Source organism: Carcharhinus amblyrhynchos, chromosome 11 (assembly GCF_965287045.1).
Source record: "Carcharhinus amblyrhynchos chromosome 11, sCarAmb.v2.hapA, whole genome shotgun sequence".
Lineage (NCBI taxonomy): Eukaryota > Metazoa > Chordata > Chondrichthyes > Carcharhiniformes > Carcharhinidae > Carcharhinus > Carcharhinus amblyrhynchos.
The window spans coordinates 80,964,857-80,985,585 of NC_137334.1; the positions used below are offsets into that span (position 1 = coordinate 80,964,857).

General features: G+C 44.0%; 1 protein-coding gene across 2 annotated transcripts in view; it reads right to left on the minus strand.

Annotated features, from left to right (window-relative positions):
- Positions 1–631: 631 nt before the first annotated feature.
- gli2a (GLI family zinc finger 2a) overlaps positions 632–20,729 on the minus strand; it is a 405,780-nt gene continuing 385,682 nt past the window's right edge. For both annotated transcript variants that reach the window (XM_080199475.1, XM_080199476.1), the window contains 3 exons: positions 11,668–11,949; positions 5,166–5,499; positions 632–4,263 (listed from right to left, as the gene is read on the minus strand). In XM_080199475.1, coding sequence (XP_080055601.1) covers positions 1,775–4,263; positions 5,166–5,499; positions 11,668–11,949 — 3,105 coding nt within the window. In that variant the 3' untranslated portion in view covers positions 632–1,774. The remainder of the gene's footprint in view (positions 4,264–5,165; positions 5,500–11,667; positions 11,950–20,729) is intronic.

The following is a 20,729-nucleotide window of genomic DNA, read 5'->3' on the forward strand; positions in this document are numbered from 1 at the left end:
GGCTGCCTCGCTAAATATTTTTAAGAAGCGGGTTGATGGGTTTTTGATAAGAGAGGGGATTAAGGGTTATGGGGAGAGGGCGGGAAAGTGGAACTGAGCAGCGACAGATCAGCCATGATCTTATTGAATGGCGGGGCAGGCTCGAAGGGCTAGATGGCCTACTCCTGCTCCTATTTCTTATGTTCTTATGTTAGAATCTTGAACAATGACTCCCAAGTCCCTTTGTGTTTCTGATTTCCTAAGCATGTTCCCATTTAGAAAATAGTCTGTGTCTCCATTCCTCCTTCCAAAATGCGTAACCTCACGCTTTTCCACAATGTATTCTATCTGCCACTTCTTTGCACACGATGGTTCATGGTTACCGATGACCATGAAACCATTGCCAATTGTCAGAAAAACCCACCTGGTTCCTTTAATATCCTTTCGGGAAGGAAATCTGCCATCCTTACCCAGTCTGGCCTACATGTGACTCCAGAACTACAGATGGCTCTCAACTGCCCTTGGGCAAGTAAGGATGGGCACTTATTGCTGACCCAGCTAGCGATGCCTGAGTCGCACAAATGAATAAAAAAAAACACCATCTGCTCTCCTTACATTACGATTTAAATCAAGACAAGTTATGTACATTCAATGTTGCTTTTATTAAAGAAAAGTTTGTTATTGTACAAAAAGTGTATATACATTTAGATCACTAGATCTATTCTGTGTGCTGAGAGGAATCGGTTACAGGAAATGTCCAGGGCTACATGTTGATCAAAAATAGTCAGATTGGCGTTCTTATTCAAAACACATTTTTAACATGTTGTATATTTACAGACTGGGATGGGTGTCCAAAATTCTTTACATGAGATGCTTTTTGCACTAAGAACGCACAACAAAGAACACGTTTCAGCTCATATATATTGAAAAGATGCTTTGCATATCTTTCACAATAATTCTCACACATATTGAAACTATTTTCATTTAAACACTGCAATGTTAACTAGGATAGTACCGATAGCGCTGCCATATTACAAGCAAATTGCCGGAAACTGTTTCCAAAATGTCTTAAACTGAATAAAACGGCCTTCACTATTTGAAAATAACATGACATAGTAAGGCACTTCTTGATGCTATGATATGGGAAATCCTTGCTTTTCCGTGCCGTACCATTTACAACGAACAATGTCCACAAACGATTGAGTCCGTATTGCCCTGGGGTTTTATAATGATATTTTACCAAATGTGGGATATTTAAGAGCTAAACTCGCAAAAGGAAGCAGTATACAATATGGCTTTGATGGTATCTATCAGTGTGCCTTTTGTTCTTTCACTGAGCCAAACTAAAACACTTTTCAATGACAATGAATGAATTAATACACACTGGGGAGTCCACATCAATGAAATACAAGGAAGCACACATCTACTATTTATAAGGACTGGGCAATGTTTGGTTGCGCCCATGCCTGTTGAGTCTAATATACAATATCAGTGCTTTGCAACAAATAAAACCAGGATTCCCGTTTCAAATAACACACCTCTTGATGTAACTTGTCAATCCACCAGCTATTTCTTCGAAACACAGCAAGAAATTGCTATTCACAAATATATAAGCTTTTGTAAAATGTCCTAATTCTCTTTCTGCAGAATAAAGGTTTCTTTTTATACATTAAAATACAAAGTCTATAAAAAAAAATCGCTTTCTCTTGGGTTGTTACTGTTTTTTTTTAAACCATCGCGCTTTGAAGCTGCTGGAATCTAAAACTGGAAATGCTCCTCACTGTTCTTGAACATTTTAAGACATCATGTTAAGAAATTTATTCTCCTCAGCCAAGGTAGTCAACATAGAGCTCATGTCTCCTATTGCCATATTAGTCAACCCGGCTGGAATGGGCTGCAGCGTCAGAGAATTCCGGGGAGTTGTGAGACGTGAGGAATTTTGGGAGAGGTTCTGCAAAATACTGGGGCTCAATGTGCCTGACATCAAGCTAGAATGGTCACCGTCATCCATGATAGCATCAAAATCTATCTGTGCGTGCTCTAGACTGTGGGAGTTTACAGTACTTGATACTTGGTTGGCGCCTGGCGAGGCCATTGACGTAGCTTTGACACCTTGCATGCGCTGTTGCTGCTGGACAGCACAGTCCATTTGGCCACCAAAGTTGCCATTTTGTTCGTACATGTGGATCTGACCGGAGTAAAACATCAAGTTGCTGTCTGAAGCGTCGTTATTATTACACTGCTGAGGCTGCATCGAGAGCTGATTACCCGGCTGATTGTGGCTTATTTCGGATTGTCCGTGCCCAGGGCTCATGCCGTTCATCTGGAGTGGGTTCTGCAAATAGCTTTGCTGTTGCACGTTTAAAGAGTTCATCAGGCCGTGCTGCCTCCCCAGTGGATTCGGACCCTGGGGAGGGTGCGGCTGCATCATTCCGCGACTTAAGTTGTGCCCGACGGAATTCATGACGTTTTGCCCCGCTTGGTTAAAGTTCTGCTGGTTCGGGCTGACTTGGGAACTCGCTTGGCCTAAACCCCCGTGAGCAGCAAAGGGGTTACAATCGGGATTTCTACCGGGCTGGACGTGAGATCCAAAGTTCTGTTGGCTTGCGATATGCATGCTCTGCCCTGGTGCCTCTCTCCCACGGCAACCACTCATCATCACTGGCATCTCATTTGCGGCACTCATTTGTTGATGAATCTGTGTGCGCGCCTGCTGGGCTTGTACGTAGTTTTTGATCGCCGCGTCTTTGCTCTGCATCATTGCCATCTGCTTAAATTCTTGTGTACCTGTTGGCGCAGGCGAGCCCATGATGTTGTTGGCTGGCATATTGCTTAGGGTCCGGCTGGCGACACTGGGACTAAGCATTTGGTTGGGCTGATTAAAAGTCTGGTGCGGGCTGAGGGGCTGATTAGCGTTCTGGCACATGCTCATCTGCTGCTGCATGTAGTTCATCCTTTGCCCGTTCATGCCGACACCTCTTTGCATCAAACCCTGCTGCGACAGAGCCATCTCGCTCTGGTTCATCGTCACAGTCTGCTGAGGAGAGCTGAGGTTCTGATACTGGTCAAACATCTGCTTCTGATGAACCACTGCCAGGTTTGACCGCGAGAACTGCTGCTTTGTTTGGTCGGGAATTGCGTCGACTGTACCCGAGCTTACTTCATTCCACTGGACTGGCATGCTGTTCTTGCTCATGTTAGATGATCCCTGGTACGGTTGACTCCCTGGACTCATCTGGCATTGCGTCATCATAGAACTTGACTGATTCATGTTACTATCCACCATTGCCATTCCGCGCTGGGTGTACATGTTTTGATTCTGCATGCCCATGTTCTCCTGGAAACCCTGCATTTGGGGGCCGGAGTAATTTAGCAAATTATTATCCTGGGCCAATCGATTTTCCTGAGAATTGATGTACTGCACCACGTCATCGGGCAACATGATGTCATCCTCCACGGCTTGAGCGTCGATCTCGCCGGCTATCGTTTCCATGACGATGTTCTCACTGATGCTGGGTGGCCTAGGCGAGTAGGCGCACCTGTGGAGGCTCCCGTCCGAACGGGCAGGGTTTTGAAGGCCGTAGTGTCGCCTGTCCATCGCTGGCGGTAACGGCAGCGGGTTCATGTTGTTCATGCTGTTGAAGCGCTGCACCCTGGGAAGCGACAGGGGATCCACCGCTGTCCGCCTCACCGGGTCGCTTGCCCGCCTGGTGGCGTTGCCGACTACCTCATGGGGCCTGAGCGCCGCCGTGCCGTAGCCACGTGGGACGCCATCACTACATCGCCTTTGAGCGGCGGGAGGGGGAAAGGGAGGGTACATGGAGTTGGAGCCTTCGCCCAGCAGAGACATTCTTGCCTTCAGGCTCATGCGTTCCATGTTTGGCAGGGGCGTGGGCGGTGGTCCGCCGGTTGCCGCGGCATATTTGGCCTTCAGCCTGTACTGCTCAGCCGGCGTGAGGTTGAGTAGGCCGCCGCAGTAACTGACCTCACTGGACCTCCGCGATAGGTCGGTGGAGATGGGGTCATAAGAGTCGGCGGAGCTGATGTTATTCGGACGGCCGCCCATGTGAGAGGCCTCGCTGGAACGGCGGCTGGAAAAGTAAGGGGAAATGCCAGATGATCTGCGGCTGACGGTGTAAGCTGAGCTGATCGTGCTGGTGGCACTGTCACGGCGCTCATTCAGTTGATTCAAAACTGTGATCTCACTGTTGGACAGTTCCATTATTCTAGGGTTAGGCAACACAGCAGTGGAACCACCAGTACTTGAATTCTCCAGTGAAGCTCCTAAAAATACATAAAATATCCATTAAACTCATGCTCGACAAAAGTGAAACTAGATAAGAACACGGGGGAGAAAGGAATAGAATCGTAGACTCATTAAATATGGAGATCAGAACTTCCCACAGGATTTCACATGTGGTGTTACCAAAGCCCTGAGTAGCAAAACCTCTTTATTCTTGTACTTGACCCCCCCCTTTGCAATAAAGGTCACAGAATCCTTACAGTGCCAATATGCATTGGCATATCGAGCCTGCAATGACAACAATCCCACCCGGGCCCTATCCCGTAACCCCATGTATTTACCCTGACACCGAGGGACAATTTAGCATGGTCAGTCTACCTAACCTGCACACCTTTGGACTGTGGGAGGAAACAGGAGCACCAGGAGGAAATCCACACAGAGACGGGGAGAACGTGCAAACTCCACACAGATAATCACCCGAAGCCAGAATTGAACCCGGGTCCTTGGTGCTGTGGGGCAGTGGTGTTAGCTGCAGTGCCACCGTGCTGCTTAGAACATTAGGGGTCTCACAATATGGCCAGGCCAAGTAGGACCAGGGCAGCAAACACAGATCAGTTGAGCCAAATGGCCCGTTCCTGTGCCGTAAATTCTAGGGCCTAATTTTTCCGGCTGTTCCTGTTGGTAGGATCTTTCAGTACTGCTGATGACGAACCCCCCTGCCGTATTTCCTCAAGGGTAGAGGGTGCTACACAAGGGGAAAATCGTTGACAGCAGCGGGACTGGAAGATCCTGCTGCTGGCTAATGCGTGCCGCTTTTACCGCCGCAAAACACGCTTGTGTGGAAAATCCCAGCCTGTGTAAATATTTAACCAAGCAGATCCTTACCACATAAAAAAGCTACAGAGAGACGAACTATCTGGCCAAGGTTGGAAAAGCTACTTACCATTCATAGGAATGAGAGGCAGTTTGGTGTTCTTGACTGGTGGCACTGGGTTTGCCCATGAAGGAATATCTCTAACCTGCTTCAATTTTTCTTTCTTGAGTTGCTCAAGTCTTTGGGGTGCTGTCATGTTCTTTCTCAACTGAAGGCTGATTGCTGAAGTTCCAGATGAAACAGTGGAGTCCACAATTGGGGAATCATCTAAGGCAGTCAAATCTCCCAGGCTACCTCCACTGTTGATGTTCATTTCTACTCCACTGTCATTGTTGTTGGTGCTGCCAAGTGGCGATGGTTCACTGCTGCATGAAGATTGGCCACCAGGGCTGGACTGATACATCTGAGGTGAAAAATAAAGAACAGATTCTTTCAGAGATCCAATGTAAAATCCACAGGCAACAACGAGACCACACAACTGGGTGTGGTATTACCTTCAAAGTTTGCAATGTGGTAATACGGCTTTCTCTACACCCTATCTATGACTGTAACACTACATTCTGCACTCTCTCCTTTTCTTCTCTATGAATGGTATACTTTGTCTGGATAGCACACAAGAAACAATACTTTTCACTACACACAATACATGTGACAATAATAAATCAAATCAAATCAAATCAATTATTTGAAGAAGTTGTATCCTTCCATTTCTGAAGTGATTGGAAGCAACGATCGTCCTCAACTATCTCATCCAATGAGCATTTCTCTTTTGTGAGTTTTCACAGTGAGTGAAACCTTTCGTCCCCACTTATGAAGGACATTATAGCAAAGTGGGATCCTGTCCTCACATGACATCCAAATCAGTGTGGCACGAGGAGCAGCAAATATCCTGAGTGAGTTTTCTCTTCATTGATCAGGGGATGCTGCAGCTCACACCTGGAGCTTCTGGAACTGCCCACAACTAACTCAGTATACTTTAAGAATTGAACCACTGACCTTATTGGTGGCAGCATGCTGGCACAATGGTCAGCACTGCTGCCTCACTGCGCCAGGGACCCGGGTTCAATTCTGGTTTTGGGTGATTGTGTGCAGTTTGCACATTCTCCCCATGCCTGCACGGGTTTCCTCCCACAGTCCAGGGATGTGCAGGTTAGGTTGATCAGCCATGCTAAATTACCCCTTGGTGTCCTAAGAGGTGTAATTCAGATGGATTGTCGGGATAAATGCGTGGGGTTACAGGGGTAGGGTGGGGGAGAGGGCCTGGGTAGGATACCCTTGTCAGAGAGTCGGTGCAGATGTGATGGGCCAAATGGCCTTTTCTGCACTGTAGGGATTCTGTGATTCGTTCATGTAGTGTCTCTCACCATCTCAGGACATCCCAAAGCTCTTTAGAAACTATAATGGTAATTAAGGTGAAAACAGCGATGTTCAGGCCACTTTCAGCTCACTAGCTGGGATTGATGATCTCAGCATAGACATCTAATCACACTCCAGACTTTTCAATGTGCATGTTGGAGCCTTGACACCTTAGATGCCTTCGGGTGTTTTACTCTCTTACAGGCGCTTTGTGAACATGAGTTGTTGTTATACACTAGACCATAAGCAAAATGATGGGTAACTTCTGATCAAGTCATTAACTGGAAGGCATGTTTTAAAATGCAATGTTATAAAATATTAACATGCTTTAAAGATACATCGAAGCCACTGGGTAGCTTCTCTCCCCAAAGGTTGTACTAATCTATCCCAGTGCAAACACAATGGAAGAGTTTTGAATTGCAGGGGTAGGGGTGGGACAAGTTGGGGGTGGAATGGAGGAGGTGAAAAGTACTCTCTCTTTTCACAATGCCAGCGATAGTTTTAACGATTATCAAGTGTTGGGTAAAAGGTAAGAATTGGGGGCAGGAACATAACATATTTTTCTTAGCAGTAATACCTTAGGGAATGTCTGTGCGATTCATAAACATTGTCACTAGCGTGTCAACGTATTGAAGCTTTCACAGCGGACATCAGCTTTTAGAATGTGGGGTTTGTGTACTTGGTGGCAACTGACCCAGGCTGGCTCCCCGTGCCACCCGCCTGATCCACCTCCCAGTTCTAGCTCAGCGGCTTGTGGATACAGGGTGGAAGAAAAGTCAGGGAGTTGAAGGGTCCCTGAAATTGGCCTCATATGCACAAGCTCAGAGTCTTACAGTGTTTACCAGACCTTGTATTACATTGAGTAAACACTCAAGACATAACTATGAAACTTACATCAAACAAATTATTGCATTGCAGCAACAATTTAATGGCAATTATCTGAAGCCTTATTCCTTTGTGAGGGAAAAGATATTCCCCTTACAAAATGTTTACAGCACAGGAACAGGCCATTCAGCCCACTCGGTCCTTGCCAGTTTTTATGCTTCATCCAACTCTATCAACATATCCTTCTAGTCCTTTCTCTCTCTGTTCCTCTTGAATGTCTCTGTACCATTCACCTCAACTATTCCAGGTTGTAGCAAGTTCCATGTTGTAACTACTCTCTTTCCCATAATTCCTTCCCAATGCGATCATTTTTATTTATTAACTATGGGGTGCTATGATTTTCAGAAAGAAAGCCCGAACTGATTTTAAACAATGCAGCATTTTGACTATCATTATAAGTATGAATATTTCCAATGGGAACCCAATTTTCACTCGATGAATCGCCTCCACCTCCACAACTTTATGATGGAAATGTTAATGCTCTTGAGGGGCAAAGAAGGTATATAGAATTGTCATGCTGTCAAGTTAGTTAAATCCCCTGACCTTTAGAATTGTTAGAAATGCCTGCCTGTGTCTGCGAATAAATGATGTTTTCACAGTATCATTAGCTGTTCATTGACATAACGCTAAGTGATATCATAATAATATTACCGCTTGACTGCTTTCCACAATATATAATTAGCATGGGGGAGGGTTTAAGTTCATGTTTGATTGACATCTCAGAGATTATTAAATGATAAGTCTCTTTGATATAGGGTTATGAATACAAATGTTTGTTTTTATAAAGTATTAATTACTTGAGGGTATCCAAATGTATTGAATGGACTTTCATGAATGAGATATTTTATATATTGAATACTGTAATAGATATTTAAAATGTATTTCATTTCAGCAGGGCCCCTGAGGTCAGCCTGTTGTATGTATTGGGTGGTGTTGACATGAAGGGTCTAAGGGCAAAGGAGTGGGAGACATGGCTTGGCATGAGTTTCACCAAGTTGGCACTGAGGCTATAATGGATTATGTTGATGAGTGGGTCTCATGTGTTGGCAGTAAGTTGGCATAGGGTCTATAAAAGGTCTTGAAGTGGGTGGGGAGCATGGGTTGGCATGAGTAGTGTGGTTGAATATCCACCTCTTTCAATTTACATATATTCATATAAGAATCTGTCTTCTTATTATTGCTACCTAAGTGGATAACCTCACATTTATCCATATTATACTGCATCTGCCATGCATATGCCCACAAACTCAGCCTGCCCAAGTCACGCTGATGCATCTCTGCTCCCTCCTCACAGCTCACCTCCCATCCAACTTTGTACCATCTGCAAATCTGGAGATAATATGTTCAGTTCCCTCATCTAAATTATTAATATATAATATGAACAGTTGGGGTCCTAGCACAGATCCCTGAGGGACCCTACTAGTTACTGACTGCCAATCAGAAAAAGGCCCATTTATGCCAACTCTTTGCTTCCTATCCGAGAACCAGTTTTCTATCCATTTCCTGCAATCCCATGCACTTTAAATTTATAAAGTAGTCTGTTATGTGAGACCTTGTTGGAAGCCTTCTGAAAATCTAAATAAGCCACATCCACTGGTTCTCCTCGGTCAACTCTGCTAGTTACATCCTCAAAAAATTCCAATAGATTTATCAAGCATGATTTCCCTTTTGTAAATCCGTGCTGACTTTGTCTGGTTATTGCACTGCCTTCCAAATGCCGATTTATGAAATCCTTGATAATGGACTCTAGCAACTTCCCCAGTACCAGCATTCGGCTCACTGGTCTATAGTTCCTGTTTTCTCTCTACTTCGCTTTCTGAAAAGCGGGCTTACATTAACTACCCTCCAATCTGTAGGAACTATTCCAGAGTCCAAAGAATTTGACACGACAGACATGAAAGAACACGGCAGTCGGAATGGTCTCTTTTGTGCTGTACTATTCCATCCATTTCGCCCTTATTGTAAATAGATTTCCTGTTGATACTTACTTAAAGCAGCCTTGTATAAACAGCATACTTGTGTCATGTATCGGAATGTGAGGAATTGCAAACGTTATCAAACCTGGTGTGCAAATCTCTATCTGGTGGCTGCGGTTAGGTCTTTTAAGTAATGGTCAACAATTTGTAAATGCGCACTGCACAATCTTACAGCAAAGGACTTTATATAATGTGGTCTGAAAATTGGGATGTGTTCTGTATTTGGCTAGGATTGAAATGAGGGACTTTGAGTGGAATCAAAGCACAGCTTCATGCTTACAAACTGTATTTCTATAAGTTGTTTAGATAATGTGTGCCATATTTACACTTTAATTCCAACTGTTCCACGTCTCATTTCTTCTCAAAGCACTGTAACAAATTATGCTTACTGCTTAGATTTTTTTTGTACAGGCAAATCGAAGAACTCCATTTCAAAGAAATATTTAAATCCATTTTGAATCTCTTTTTTTCTTAAATAATACCCTTCAGCTGTCACAGATTGCAGACGCTAATGCAAAACAATTTCAAAAATGTTGCTCCGTACCCCAACTGAGAAGCTGCTCATCCCAGCCTCAATGCCACAGATACACCGGCATTTACAACAGAGTGTCATCAATGATAAAGGAACATGCTCAGTACAGTCATAAAGCAGGCCAGATTGCAGCTTAAGAAAACCTTTACTTTGCTCACCTTAGTACCGACTGTCCTTAGGAAGGTACAGTCAGGAAGGAAAGAACATTGGGGCAGCAAACATAGCAACACACCCAGGAGTCAGCAGCAGAAGAAAAGGAGGAGACATTGTTAGTAGGTTAGTAAAGAATAATGGCGGATTAGTTTGACATTTGCGTTTTTTTTTGTAAGAGGAATGAAGAGCATGATCAGTCCCAGATCAAAACTGCAACATCGCTGACACACTTTCCAGATGTCCTGCACTGACATTTGACAAAGCTCTTACCTTATTTCCTTTGAGCATTTGAATGGCCAAATTGTCCTCCTTAATAGGGGGGTGCTCCATTACCCAAGTCTCCAGTCCTTTACTAGGCCTCTGTATTTATGGAGCTTCCCCTAAGGGGCAGAATGCCTATGTCCATAGGTGGGCGAGGGACTTGGTTCCCCTCGCACCTCATCCAGACATGGGACACCCGTTTGGAGGCATGGCCACAGATTGTCAGCTTTGAGCCCAACATTCAGCCAAATCTTCGGTAAAAGGCAAAGAACAGGCAGCATCTGCCCTGGATCCAAAGGCAAAGATCCCTTTTCTTTTTTTCACAGGAGCATACAGTCAGGAATCGGGGCTGGATTCTTCCTGGCTCCTATGTTTGGATACCACCCTGGAAAGGCTCCACTCAACTGAGTTGAGTGGAGCCTTTCCTGGGTAACATCCAAACACAGGAGCCAGGCAGAATCCAGCCCCAATTCCTGACTGTACACTTCTGTGAAAAAAAGAAAAAGTATGAGTTGTGTTGATGACATGAACCAGTAAATCCAAGCCAATTCATGGTGGATCACAGTAAATCAAGCAATTATGCTTAAAAAGTCCTTCCAAAGATGGGGATTGGCATATACACCAAATATAAAATGTGAACCGCCAGTGTTGGTGCAGGAGGACCAATTTCTGGTCGCTGATTGCCATGGTCCACTCCATGTGGGTGTATCTTATATTTCTGACCATCTCCCTGGCAACAGGGCCCGTATCAATTGCATGATCCCATGTATTAACTTTTAATACGAGTATATCACACATACTCTGAGCTGAAAAGTTGAGGCCAACTCATAATGCGGGAGGGAGGAGGAGGTTGGTGGTTGACTTATACATTGAGTATAGGCCCAAACCTGAATTTTGGTTTGAAAAAAAGGAGTGTCGTCTTATACACCGGATCAATTTACATGCTGCAATCTACAGTACATAAAAGGGTTTAAATCCCCAATCCCATCACATAAATTAGGTTCAATATTTAAATACATTTTGACAATGCAATGTTTTGCATCCCTACATTTTATGTAGTCTAGAAGTTAGAGGTTGAAAGAGTCAAGGTTAGAAGTATCAAAGCATCAACTGGAGGTTGAATATGAGCAATAATTTACATGTGTACAAATCTTATTAATGGATATCGATTGACTTTTTCAGTTTATCTATTACGGTAAACAAATATCTTTACTAATCATGTTTTATTCTTGGATTGATGTTAATTAGCATGCACGGGCATAATGAGCTGATTCTGTACCGCATGACGCTGTAATACTGACTTTGGCAAATCTAATTATATTAGAGTTTTGCAGTTAATCATCTGACATTCCTGCTGCCTGTCGCTGATTAGCGGATTGCCGCTCCTACTAATGGCTATTGGACTTACCATGGAATTTTCGGTTTTGATGGTTTTCACTTGCAGGCAGTCATCCAGGCCCCCACTGGTGCTGTTTGCCTCGACCTTTTCCTCGGCCCCTCTGTTACCGGACCCAATGGCCACGTCGTGGTCACCGGCCTCCTTGGGGGCTGGAGGCCTGGGATGGGTGTCATTGCGTTGCTTTTTTGTCACGTGGGCATCTGGCCCATGCACCGTCTTCACGTGTTTCCGAAGGGAGCTCGGGTCTGTATACCGCTTGGTACAACCAGGAATTTTGCAGACATATGGTTTCTGGAATGAGAAGAAACAGCTCCAGATAAACACAAATGGGCATCAATAAATCCAGCAAGGATTACAAGAGAAACTCCTTACCTCAGAGACGGCTGAGAATGTGAAATCTGGTTCCTCTTGGAATGGCTGAATAAATTCATTTAAGGGGAAAGTAGATAATTACATGAGGGGGAAAGGAATAGGAAAATATAACGATAGGTTGAAGTAAGGTGGTCAGTGGCACGGTGGTTAGCACTGCTGCCTCACAGCGCCAGGGACCCGGGTTCAATTCCCAGCTTGGGGTCACTGTTTGTGCAGAGTCTGCACGTTCTCCCCATGTCTGTGTGGGTTTCCTCCGGGTGCTCCGGTTTCCTCCCACAGTCTGAAAAACGTGCTGGTTAAGCGCATTGGCCACGCTAAATTCCCCCTCAGCGTACCTTAACATGTGTGCTGACTAGGGGATTTTCACAGTAACTTCATTGCAGTATGAATGTAAGCTACATGTGACACTAATAAATAAATTTGAAAGAAACTGGAAGGTGGCTCATCTGCTGTATTAACAATAGCATGGATTTGTCAGGCCAAATGGCCTGTGGTGAAGCTTTGTACAATTTCCCAGCGTCACTGGAACATAAAGAGCTTTCAGGAACGACATCAGTTCCCTGGCTTCACAGCCCTTCCCATTTTTCAGGTATCAACCGCATTTATCTGATTTCTCACCAGGACTCTTGGCTCTATGGAATACATTAAACCACTTTTTTGAGCTTTTTACTGTCAATTCCAACTTCCCATCCTGTATCCTGACAGTTTACTCCACAAGATTATCACTCTTCGGGGCACAAAATTCACAAGCCTGGAGGAGCAAGATTAGAGATGGGAGGAACTTTGGCTTCTACAGTCTCCTCCCCCACCCCCTACCCCTCCTAGCAGGTTTACTGTGAAACAACCAATCAGAAAAGGCGCTTTATCCTTGGTCAGTTGATTCAGTTGAGAAGCAACTGCATGAACAACTGTTGGTTCAAGAACTGAGAGAAAGAGAGATTTATAGGTTCATTTGAGTTACATAGCAGTTGGGAGGAGAAGCCCTTTGGTAGGTGAGAGAGTCAAGTGAGGTATATAACCAAGAACTATGATCAAGAAACAGGCTGGTGCCGTGTTTGCTCTAATAAAGAAAACGATAAAGGGATATGAGGAGCTGATAGGGAGGCAGATTTGAGACCAAGGGAGAGATCAGCCATGATCTGATTGAATGGCCGAGCAGGCTCGAAGGGTTGAATTTGCCTACTTCTGCTCCTAGTTCCTACATTGTTTTGACCCCAGCTTGTTGCATTCTTATGGGTAAAAATACATTCATTTCACTTCCTTTATTACCCAATGTTTATTCATTTTTAATTAGAATTCCCATGGCTTTCTCTCAGCTTTTGTTCACTGTGGGAATTGATTTAATTTTCTACTGGTCGGGTATTAATTGGAAGGATTATCTTGATGGTGGGGGTGTCCAGAACCAGGGATCACAGATGGAGGACGCAGACTAGATGGTTAAGGACTGAGATGAGGAGAAATTTCTTCATCCAGAGAGTAGTCACCCTGTGGAATTCACTACCACAGAAACCTAGTTGAGGCCAAAAATTTAATGTTTCCAAGAGATAGTTAGATATAGCTCCTGGGACAAAGGAGATCAAAAGATATGGGGGCATAGTGGAATCGGCTATGAGTTGGATGATCAGCCATGATCATAATGAATGGCAGAACAGGCTCAAAGGGCCAAATGACCTCCTCCTGCTCCAAATTTTTATATTTAAAGTTATTTTTGCAATGGAAATTCCTTCACTCTTTTTCTGTTGATTTTTTCTCCTTTCCACGTTAGCAGAGAGGAAGAGAGACAGTTCAATCATCTCTCATTCTACCATCTGTGGTGGCCTGTAGCTATGCCAGGCAAGTAAGGGAAGACCCTTCGTTACCACAAATAATCTTGTTCAAAGAACATTTCTCCAACAGATCTGGAGTCCAGTGCTTCAGAAGCCACGGATATTGCTTCTGATGAAAGCTTGCCACACAAAAACTACCCTTCACAGCGTTAACACTGAATTGATTTTATTTTGCTGGTCACTTGTCTCAGGTTAAAAAAAAAATTCTTAAAACAACCACTGAATTGGTACAAAATGGTTTGCTTCTTGACAGCGCAGAATTTGAACATTGACGCAAAGAGAGATATATCACCAAAGCTTTTCATCTTGCACTCATCAGGCCAAAGGCAAGAATGTCATATTTCAAATGATCACAGCAATTAATACTACAGGGGAACAGTGTGCTGACCGGTTAGCAAATTGACTCTTATTGGCCATGAAGAAAGCAACAGGAAACCAAGGCTTGCCAAGGCTCCCAGATAATTAAAAAAGACACAAAACTTGGACATATTCCTTCTGTTTCAGAGAACTGGTGCCGTGTATGAACGTATATCATTTCTAGCAAGTGTAAATGAGCTACATTATCAGCTCAACTGATTATCTTCAATTGGTTGTTAATTAGCTGTTAGAGCACTCAGGATTATTCAGCAACTGCTGCCTTTTTAAAAGAAGAGTTTGAAATCCAATCTACTAGTCTGGGTTCACAAACATAGATGTTTTATGTGGCATTTGATCGTACAGGGTCCAGCTTTTGGAACACTAATCACCAGTACCTCTGCAGCAGATTGTGAGTTTGAGATCAAAGATTCCGTAACATAGGCTTACAGTATATTGACCACAGATCAGATGCCCAGCAATAACAAACATAATTTTGCATTTATATTGCACCTTTAACATAGTAAAACATTAAGGAGCATTGTCGAACAAAATTTGACACCAAGACACAAGGGAAGATATTCGGACAGATGAATAAAAGCTTGGTCAAAGAGGTTGGTTTTAAAGAGCATCTTAAGGGAGGAAAGAGAGGGAGAGGGGTTCACGGAAGGATCACCAGAATTTAAAGTCTAGTTAACTCAAAGCTCGCCCATTAATGGTGGATTGATTAAAATCAAGTGCTGAACATAGTTGGCGAAATGCAGGTATGTGTAGGGCTGCAGTGGAAGATTATAGAGATCGGGAAAGACAAAGCCTCAGGGCAATTTGAAAATAAGCGTAAGAATTTTAAAATTAAGGCATTGGGACTGGGTGTCAAATTAAGAAAGCGAAAACGGGAGTGATGGATAAATGGGAGAATTTAGAATGTAAGATTTAGGCAACCAGGGGCAGAGTAATCAAAATTGGAGAGACACAATTGGCCGAAGACCTGAATTGGAGCAGTACAGATATCTCGTGGGATTGTAGGAGTGGACCGGGTTACAGAGATAGGGCTGGGTATGGCCATTGAGAGTTTGCACAACAAGGATGGACTTTGAAAATTCAGACACTACCAGATTGGAGTCAATGTAAAGTAGAGGGGTAATGGGTGAACAGGAGTTGGATGCAGGCAGCAAAGTTTTGGATGGACTCAATTTACAGAGAGCGAAAGCTGGGAGGCAGGCCAGGAGAGTTTAAAGTTCTAAAAGTTTAAAGTTTTTAAAGTTTATTTATTAGTGTCACGAGTAGGCTTACATTAATGAAGTTACTGTGAAAATCCCCTAGTTGCCACACTCTGGTGCCTGTTCGGGTACACTGAGGGAGACTTTAGCATGGCCAATACACCTAAGCAGCACGTCTTTCAGATTGTGGGAGGAAACCGGAGCACCCAGAGGAAACCCATGCAGACACGGGGAGAATGTGCAGACTCTGCACAGACTGTGACCCAAGCTGAGAATCAAACCTGGGTCCCTAGTGAAGGCAGCAGTGCTAACCACTGTGCCACCGTGCCACCCCAAAACAGTCACAATCCACAAGGGGTTAGAATAATTGGAGAGAGAATAATTGTCAGGCAGCACTCAAGTCTCTCAAGGTTATTGTCTGACGTATGCTTATGTTATCCTTGGAAATGGACTAAAGCATGAATGTGGTGGTTATAGTCACTTCAGGGGAGCTCGATTCACCTGAAGTGCATATGAAAGGTGAAGAAACCACAACAGTTGTAATCACCCTGGATTCTGTAGCAATCAGGCTATTTTGGAGCTCGCCACCTGGATGGTCTGCCAGTGGAATCTTTACAGAACCTGTCCAATTCAATTTTCAGTCCATTGATGATTATGTCACACTTCAATAATTTGTTGGCATTTCTTCTGGAGGTAATTGGTTGAGTGAATGAAGCTATTCCAGTTGATAGTTACGTGGATTTTCAGAACATAGTTGCCAGTGTTCCATTTGTAAAGTTTATGGTGAAGGTTTGGTGGAATTTAACGAAAATAAAGACTGAAAAATCACTTAGCAACAGAGGGCGTCAAGTATCTGGGCTTGGGCTATGGGCTGATGTTTAATGGGCTTCCAATGAGGTTGCAAAGGCCAGGTGGGGTGAGGGTTTAGGGTCTAGGCAACTAGTGGTGGAGTGATCAAAACTGGAGAAATGCAATTGGAACAGTATAGATATCTCATAGGATTTAGATAAATGCGAGGTGATGCATTTTGGTAGATTGAACCAGGGCAGTTAATGGTAGGATGTTGGGGAGACTTACAGAGCAAAGAGATCTAGGGGTACAGGTTAATAGCTCCTTGGAAGTGAAGTCACAGGTGGACAGAGTGGTGAAGAAGGCATTCAGCTTGCTTGGTTTCATTGGTCAGGACATTGAATACAGGAGTTGGGACATCTTGTTGAAGTTGTACAAGACACTGATAAGGCCACGCTTGGAATACTGTGTGCAATTCTAGTCACCCTATTATAGAAAGGATATTGTTAAACTAGAAAGATTGCAGAAGAAATTTACTAGGATGCTACCAGAACTTGATGGTTTGAATTATAAATAGAGGCTTGATAGACTGGGACCTTTTTCTCTGGAGCATAGAAGTCTGAGGGATGATGTTATAGGGGTCTATAAAATAATGAGGGGCACAGATCAGCTAGAAAGTCAATATCTTTTCCCAAAGGGAGGGGAATCTAAAACTAGAGGGCATAGGTTTAAGGTGAGAAGGGGGAGATACAAAAGTGTCCACAGAGGCAATTTTTTCATACAGAGTGTCTGGAACAAGTTGCCAGAGGTAATAGTAGAGGTGGGTACAATTTTGTCTTTTAAAAAGCATTTAGACAGTTACATGGATAAGATGGTATAAAGGGATATGGGCCAAATGCAAGCAATTTGGACACGCTTCGAGGTTTTAAAAAAAGGACAGCATGGATAAGTGGGGCCAAAGGGCCTGTTTCCACACTGTAAACCTCTATGACTCTATGATTGTAGGGATGGACCGAGTTACAGAGGTAAGGAGGGGTGTGGCCATCAAGGGGTTTCACAACAAGGGTGAGAATTTCAAAATTCAGGCACTGCCGGACTGGGGGAGAGGTTGGGTTGGTTGGGAAAGAGGCCTTTGAAGAAGGCACACTCTCTGCCCCTTTGGTACCTGAGGCTCAAGCAGGCTATCTTGTCAGGCTTCGCCCCCATCTCTGATCTCCTCCCACTAGTTCTATAATCACTGCTATGGGAGGCAGCAACTGAGGAAATGGGTGGGTAATCTTTTACCTCACCTGCACCCATCCTACCCACCACCCCATTAAAGTTGTTTCCAGGTCAGGGAGGACAGGTAGGTGACAGGAAGAACACACACAGAATTTTAGAACCCCACCCCCCATCCTCGCCTGCAAACTTTACAGAGGGGACTGTGAAATTGTATCCTGCAGCACAGTGTGGCATGATGGCACAGTGGTTAGAACGGCATAGTGGCACAGTGGTTAGCACTGCTACCTCACGGCGCCAGGGACCCAGGTTCGATTCCCGGCTTGGGTCACTGTGCAGAGTCTGCATGGGTTTCCTCCGGGTGCTCTGGTTTCCTCCTACAGTCCAAAAGGCATGCTGGTTGGGTCCCTCAGTGTACCCAAACAGGCACCGGAGTATGGCGACTAGGGGATTTTCATAGTAGCTTCATTGCAGTTTTAATGTAGGCCTACTTGTGACAATGAGTAGATAAACTATGTCCTCAAAGTGCTCAGAGGCATTGTCAATAGAAGCAGGTTGTTTGACATGGGCTGTGAATACAAAACCAGAGAGCAGAGATCCCGAATTAAGAAGCTTCAAGCAATCTGTCATATTCGATTCAATTTACTGTCTCCACAAAGTATCAGAAATGTGGAACATGTTCCTGGCAAAGGAATTTGATGCAATCTCAATCAACTGTGAAGAAGATTTGCATGACTATCTAATCAGAAAAGAAACGCAAGAATGAGTAGGAAGTACAGGATTGAATGATGTGTGGAACATGATGATCTTGCAAGAAATGGGGTCATAGGAATGCCATTCCAAGGAAAGCATTAGGTTTCAGTATGATGGGGAACTTGGGAGTCATGTTTGATTTGAGGATATTGTCTTTGGCGATTAAATAGGGTGGGTAGTGTCCATGAGAGAACAACTTGTACATTCATCCATCAGCCCAAATATCCTTTCCTCATCCCTCACTTTGTTACTTTCTATCACTGAAGATGCATATTCTGTATTGGATCGGTCAATCCAACAGTGTTGTTAACAGGTTAAGTGCCACTGACTTGAACAGCTCATTCTTACTGGAGCCAGAGGAGACTTTTAACATAGCAGGAATTCACAGTAAGGCTGCAAAAGTCAATGTACTAACAGACGTGTTGGGAAAATATCACATGTAAGTTTCCCTCAAACTGGATTTCTAGATACAACTTTGAGAGCTAAAGTATACAGATGCTTCATCTGATATTTTCAACCAGGGACAAGATTAATGAATACTCAATTTACCTGTGGCCTCAATTTCAAGCTGGCCTTTGAAAGACAAAAGGCCACCACTTAGAGCAATGGCAGATGGAATTTAACCCTGATAATAGCGAGGTGATGCATTTTGGGAGGTCTATTAATGGTAGGATCTACACAATAAATGGTAGGTCTCTAGGGAGTTTTGAGGAACAAAGGGACCTTGGTGTACAGGTCCATAGATCCCTGAAGGTGGCAGCACAAGTAGACAGGGCGGTGAAGAAGGCATATGGAATGCTTGCTTTCATTAGCCAGGGCATTGATTGTAGCAGCAGAGAGATCTTGGTACAAACCTATAACATTTTGATTAGGCCACAGATCAAATATTGCGTGCAGTTCTGGTTGTCACACTATCAGAAGGACATGATTACACTGGAGAGGGTGTAGAGGAAATTCAACAGGATGTTGCTTGGAAAGTTACAGCTGTGAGGAGAGACTGGATAGGCTGGGTTTGTTTTCTCTGGAGGAGAGGAGACAGGGTGTATTTGATGGTTGGCATTGACATGGTGGGCCGAAGGGCCTGTTTCTGTGCTGAGTGACGCTATGACTGAGCTACGAGCATCGTTTTATCACCAAACCCATATCAGGAAGAGACTTTGCTCTGTCGGTCCTGCATTCACATCTGAGTTAGAAAGTTGCAGATTTAATTCTCTAAGTTCCATGAATTTGAGCATATGAATCTGGGGTCATTCCAGAGTGTGGGTGTCAACACGTTGGCTGGTATTTTATGACCTCACTTGGGGCCAACGGAGAATTCTGCTTTGCGAGCCTTGCTTGCCCGATTTTGGGGCAGGCGTGCCAGTAAAATTCTGGCCGCTGTATGCACTTTTAAATCGAGGCCCTGCCTGCTCTCCCAGACGGGTGCAACAGATTCTGCGTACTATTTCAAAGAAAGGTAAGGTGCCTTGGTCTATATTTATCCCTCGTCCAACATATCCCTCATTATCTGGTCATTACAGCAGATTATTGGATCTTGCTGTGTACAAATCTGCTGCTACATTACAACAGTGACTACACTTCAAAAGAACTTAAGTGACTGCAAAGTGCCAGAGATCGGGGAAGGCGCTATCAAAATGTAAGACTTAATTACTTTCTAGTGGTGCTTTGTGATTCACACACCTAACTTCAATCCCTGAACAGGAAGTGATATCTTGCCTCCATTCAAGTCCAAACAGCCTTCCTCCCGATCTTTCATCTTGTACCCTGTGACAACATCTGCTAACATGTTATGGCTACACTTTTCCCAGAACTTTACTGCCTTTTTAAGCACCCTCATTATAGAAAAGAACAGCTTACACATGTCCTGTCAGTTTTACGGTGCACGAGTTAAAACCAATCGGTGGGTCTGAAAACACCCTTGCCGAAGGAAAAAAGAACGGCCAGCAAAGCATTCGTAGGTGGAGAGGCGAGAATACAAGAGAGAGAGAGAGGGGCGAGAGAGGAGAGGAAAGCACTTTATTACTTCTGCAGGGCTCATAAAGCTCAAATCGCTCTGTGAGATCTTTTCGAAGTGAATTCTTCTTATCCAAGCAGTTTTAAAAAAACAACTCGCTCTTGATGATGGCAATTACAGCCGATGAGCGAGGAATGTTTGGCTTGTAGCTCTACACATGTGGGTAGCAGACTCCAGGACTGAAAGCCATTGGCAGTTGACAGGAGACTGGAATTTAAGCCAAAGAGAGAGAGAAAAAAGTGCCATTTTATTTCCCTTCCTCAGTAAGCGACTTGTTTTCAATGCAGTTCCCCTGGTTCTCCTTTTCTCACAGCCAGTCAGTTTACTGCCAGTGAGTTGCTGAAATAAAAGTTGTGGGAAATAGACTTCAAACTTTACTCCAGTATATTTACATAAGCTGTCTTTAAGAAAATAGATTGAAGGCTTTCTATATCAGTACCAGTCTGATTTTGCTGTCACACTGATGCATTTTTATGCCGAAAACTGGTTTATTTTGCTATTGTTCAATGTTAAGCTTTTCTATCA